Below are 5,620 nucleotides of genomic sequence, written 5' to 3'. Positions count from 1 at the left end.
GGCAACTCGGGGTAGGGGGGCGCTCCCCTGGAGCCCGGTTTTTGAAGGGGGTGTGGCTGGCTTTTATGGGGGTGGGGGTGCAGGCGACTCTACTGCCGGAGGAGGTGGACGGGCTGGGAACCTCACATTAGGGGTGCCGCGTGTCCAGGGCGCCCTGCCACGCGCTCGCCTGCCGGCTCACCGGTGATGTCCAGGTACAGGTCATCCGGCTGCTCCAGGCGATGCAGTTCCTGCGACGTGGAGCTGCGGCTCTTCTTCACTCCCAACGAGGACGACGAGCCGCGCCGCGAGCAGGGGGGCGCGGCGGCCCAGTTCGGCCGCCGCTCGTTCTTCCGCTTCATGGAGGCAGCCGCGGCCCGTCAGGGGGCCACCACCATGGCCCCGCGCGCCCGCTAGCCGGCCGAAGCCCCCGCCAGCCCCGCGCGCGGGCGCTCAGGGCAGCGAGCGCGGAGCGGCCCTGCGGGGACGACGGGCGCCGGCGGAGCCCAGCAGGAGGCGGCCGCGCAGGAGCCGAAGGAGGGGCCGGGCCCACCGCGCCTGCCCTGCTCCCTCCTGCGGCCGCCGCGGGACCCGAGCCGCAACCCTGGCTACAGCGCCTCCTGCCGCTGCCAGCGCCCCCCAGCCCGCTCCCAGGTGCCCGCAGCCCGCTGGTGCGGCCAAGACAACCGTGCTGCCGCGGGCGGCTGGGGCTGCCCCCGGTAACCGCGCACGCCCACCGCGGCCGCGGTCGCTGCTGGGGAGGCGCCCGAGAACAGCGGGCCGCGGCGCCCGGGGACCCCAGGAGGGCTGTTCCGTGGAGCTTCATTCACAAAAAAGGGCCCACAACCCTCCTCGGGGCCCGCAGACTGAGGCCTATCATTGGTCAATGAGTCGTGACGTCACGGGGACCGAGCCTTTCTACAGGCAGGTACCCGGTGACGCCATAAAGAAAAGTCTAAGTGGTTCCGCCAATCAAATAAAAGTCTGCGGGCGATACTCCGCCAGCCCCTCAACTTTTCTGTTTCTTCTGTGTTCTTCGAATTCTAAGACCCCCAGTTCCCAACTTGCTTTAGTGAGTCACCAAAGCTTTACACAGCCGCACCTCTAGGAACTTAACTCCAGTTCTTTGGCACGTACAATTTTTAAAAGATTCTTGGTTCTTGTAATCGCGCCAATTGGAAGACTTGCCATGGTTGCTGGCTTGGACTGATTAAATTGTCCGCGGCTACATACATTTAAGGTAGAGTTGGTTTCAGAATTTACACTATTTAAATCAGCTACTCTCTTTTTATCGACCTATGCGTAGCATTCAAAAAGAACAAGCAAGGGCTTCCTAAAGAGTCGATTAAACTTCCGCGGAGACACGATATACGGTAACGGTTTGCACCTCGTAGCTCCGCATGTTGGAATCCAGTACCCCCATTAACTCCGTAATTTTATAGCCCAGTTGTTATGTTTTTCTTACCTAAGGTGTCTACTGGTCCAATTATTGAAGTATTGAAGCAAGTGGCGAATTCGATCCTTGAACTTTCATCTTGCAAACTGTAGAGTCATATCCCTTCGTTTTTCTATTGAGTTAAAATAATGCCCGACTTTTCTGGAACTTAACCAAAACTGTCATTTTACAAGGCCTTTAAACAAATTTCCATTGTAGCATCTAAAAAGGTGAGAAGATTAGAGGGTAGCCTTTATTTACATTTCGTAGTCTCAAGTTCTACATCTTGAAAACTATTCCTAATTTTTCACCAGTATTTTCACGTTTTATCCTGCGGTTCTGCGATTACGGCCAGCCTCCTTAGAAGAGAAAGGTGAATTTGAGTCAGTCCACCAGGAAGCCTCTCAGAAATGCAAATTTTGATGGAGTACCTCCCGGAGGGGCTATTTGACTTCCATTGTTGAAGGCCTTTACCTTAAGCACTACTAATTAAGAAGGAAAGGGGCTGGAGGAAGAGGGTTCTGCGTGTTAGTCTCTGTGGAACGGTCTGAAACTAGAGAACACTTAGACCAGAAGCTTAGAAATCATGTTCATTCTTCCTCGATTTCCCATAAGGAAATCCCTGAAGGCGTGAAATTAAAAATGGTGGACGTGTTTGGCTGTAGGGGCAGCAAAGTAGCAGGAGACTTAGAGGCTGTGAAATGCTGTGCAAGAGACTTCGGGAAGCAGAAACCTGCCTGTCCCATGTCCTTCCTCTGTTTTAACCCGGAAGAGGAGGCCTTTCATCCTGGCCTAGGGGCTCAACAGTAGAAAGGCCGCCCATACACAGACTAGCTGGAATTGTACAAGAGTAGATCTACTGTTTTGTTTTACTGAGGTATAACTGACCTATAACATATTAGTTTCAGGAGTACAACATAATGATTTTATATTTGTATAAAATGCAAAATGATCATTTCACCACAGTAAGCCTAGTTAACATCTCGGTAGGTCTCATTTTAAATAAATATTACTTAGGAGTTGCCCCTTTGCTAGCAGAATTAAAGAAATTCAAGTACCCCATGACAGATTTTTTATTTGAGAGTGACTTACCTGAATGTCAAATTAAAACTAATATGCTAAGAAATTCACATATCAATTTGTTTTCTCTCACCTTCAAATATAGTGTTGGACTAGAAATTCTAACAATACATTTTGTCTTGTAATCAGAGTATGACTAAGAATGCTTTCACCCCAAAGCCAAAGAGGACTGTGCCTAAAGACAGCAGTTCCCATGGCATTATCACATTTTACAAATATATAATTTTACAGTTTTGTTAATGTAACATCATTAAGAGAGAAGGTATATATGATTACACTTTATAATTATGCAAAAATATCTTCCATTCTTGCGAAAAGGAAGTCCATGTGCCAAGTATACACATTAAAGTTTTAAAACCTATTTATATTTTGCTCTTAGGTCATGTTTAGATAGTGGCAGAAAAGTGCTATTTCTTATTGCTATTTGTTTTGTGTGTGGCACTTCTCTTGAACAATTTGACTCTTCTCACTGTTCAAAAAAGGTGACTTCTAGGCTCTGAGAATTTGGCCACAGGAATGTAGTTTGGTTGGTTGGTTAGTCAGTTTGTTGTTCATTGTTTGACTATTGATTATAAAGTTTTAATGCTTGAAAGAGCCTTGACAACATTTGTTCCAAGGCTGTCCTTTCATAGCTAGGATGTGGGGACCCGCTTAAGTGGCAGGATTGGGGTGAGGACCTAAACACTCAAGGACTTCAAGTTGTCTTTCCCTGAGCTGGCTGAGCTTAGAGAACAGATGCATCTTGTTGTGATCCTCAGCATTACCGCAGCACAGTGAAAAGCAACAAAAGGAGAAGGAGGGGTTGTCCAAAATAGTCCTTTCTCCTAGGTAAATTCACCCTGAAAGGAAAACGGCTTTGGAGCATTTTCTTAAGTCCAATGCCTTAACCACTCGGACATCCTGGTGGCAGGAGCATTTTCTTAAATGTGTATTTCAGATAAATCATATTCTGAAAATTTGAAATCTTACCCTGAAATTTGTCGGAACTGGTCAGTAGATATGTGATGTTAAAATTTCAAATGATAATGTAAGTTTTAGAATCAGTGAATTACAGCTTTAATTATGTGAAAATAATTTGTTTAAGATCAACTTTCCATGAAAATGAGAGGGTTTACATGGCAGGCATATGGAAAATTGTACACACACTATAATCTTTACTAGCATATTTAAGAAAAGTTGGTTCTATTTCATTGGATATTCTAGTAACCTCAGCATTAATCTGAAATCTCCCATGTTCTTGACCCTGAGACTGAAAATCTCTTAGAATTTTGAAAAGAGAAGAAAATGAATATTTATTGAGCTCCCACCACACGCTGGACACAGTGCTGGGGGCTTCACACAAATGCCTTTTTTGATGTTATTCTCATTTTATAGGTGCCGAATTCCTCATTTGACAGCTCAAGGCACTTACCCCATGCCATGCAGTGAGTTTGATTTGGAAACCCATGGCCCTTTCTTGGGGCCAGCACCATTCTTCACAGGTTGGGAACAGAGTTTAAAGGGATCTTTCATTTCACCCCAAAGCCAAAGAGGACTGTGCCTAAGGCAACAGTCCCCAACCTTTCTGGCACTAGGGACTGCTGTTCCTATGAGAATCTAAAACCTGATGATCTGAGGTAGAGCTAAGGTGATAATGGAAGGTGAAGCTGCAAATACAAATGTAGCTTCACTTACTCGCCAGCCCCTCACCTCCTGCTGTGCGGCCTGATTCTTAACAGGCCACAGATGTTGGGACACCTGGCCTAAGGAACTAAGCTGTATCAAACTCCTTCTCTTTTTTACTTTTTGAGAAATGCGGGCATGCATTTGACAAATTGTCAGATATTCATTATATCAATGGAGTAGAATTTAGTAATCTGGGAGAAATGGGAAAAGATACATGAAGATCATCACATCCATGCTTTCCTTGGCTAAAAGCTTCTACCAAGACCAAAGAGATGCACATGCTCATCCTCCTGATTAGCTTCTAAAACTTTGGTCTTATTTCTTGATAGTAGCTTTTTACCTCAAGATTTCTTTTTTCCTTTTTTTTTTTTTAAGATTATTGAGTAACGAATTTTTCTTTCTCTTTGGTTTTGTCCCAAATGACCAAATAATGCCTGAACATGTGATCACATGTTTTACTTTAAATAAAAAGCGGAAATATATATATACAAACTCTTCATCCTCACACCCCAATCCTACCCTCATGGATAACCACCTTTAATAATCTGTATTGTGGATGAAAAAAGGGGTCACATACTAAACCTGAAAAGCTCAGAGAAGATTGCGCAGCAGATCCTGAAAACTCAGGAAAAATTCCTAACTAAAAGCATGTCATGGCAGGTAGTCATATCCTGGGCCTGTAGTAGCTTTCTTGACAAAGATCAGTCTTTACCCTAAGTAAGCCTGTCTATTGTCTTTCTGCATCTAAGATAACATACCTTTGGAAGGTCAGAGTAATCTCTTTTTTCCAGACCCCTCAGGACACAACCCACTGCAACAGAAAACAAGACCACACAACTCCTCATGGTTATCTCGTCTCCCGCATACCATCTCTCTGTGCTGTAAAGGTTAATTATTAACTCTCCTGTACCTACCAATGTAAAAGAAGTATGTGCCCCACCATTTTACTTTTGATCCAATCCCAGAAACTTCCCCGCTTTACTTTCTCTTGCCCCCTTAACCTACCACCAGTGGATGTCATATAATCCTCCTTACTTCTTCTCTTTTGGTTATAATGTATAAAATAAGCTGCGAAACTGCCATTCTCGAGCATTTTCCGTTGAGATTTTGCTTCCCGGCAATTGTCGTCAGTTTGGCTCAAATAAACTAATTAAAATTCTCTACATGTTTGGATGTTTCTTACGTCAACAGTATTTAGATAAAAAGATTTTTTTTTTTAAATGGTTCATATTGTACATATTGTTCTGTGTACAGTTTTTTTTTTGCCACTTAATACTGTGTCTTGACATTTTCCTTTATCAATCCTTATGGCCAATTTCATTCACTCTAATGACTGAAACCAGAGGGAAACTGAGTGTGGGGCTCGTGCTACCTGTGCCACTCACAGCCAAAAGACCGACACAGGAGTTGGGCTAAATAAAATAAGTGTTTATTAGAGAGTTGCAACTCCTGGAGACACAG

General features: G+C 44.8%; 1 protein-coding gene across 6 annotated transcripts in view; it reads right to left on the bottom strand.

Annotated features, from left to right (window-relative positions):
- Positions 1 to 804, bottom strand: part of CDC14B (cell division cycle 14B) — a 79,381-nt gene extending 78,577 nt beyond the window's left edge. For 3 of the 6 annotated variants that reach the window (XM_039880436.1, XM_039880440.1, XM_039880437.1), the window contains exon 1: positions 182 to 791. In XM_039880436.1, the coding sequence (XP_039736370.1) occupies positions 182 to 341 (160 nt within the window). In that variant the 5' untranslated portion in view covers positions 342 to 791. Of the gene's footprint in view, positions 1 to 181 lie in introns of all 6 variants that reach the window. The other 3 variants (XM_039880438.1, XM_039880435.1, XM_039880442.1) reach the window with 3 other exon arrangements.
- Positions 805 to 5,620: the final 4,816 nt, after the last annotated feature.

The sequence above is a fragment of the Pteropus medius genome, unplaced genomic scaffold (genome assembly GCF_902729225.1).
Source record: "Pteropus medius unplaced genomic scaffold, Ma_sr-lr_union100, whole genome shotgun sequence".
NCBI lineage: Eukaryota > Metazoa > Chordata > Mammalia > Chiroptera > Pteropodidae > Pteropus > Pteropus medius.
This window is presented reverse-complemented; position numbering and strand designations above follow the sequence as displayed.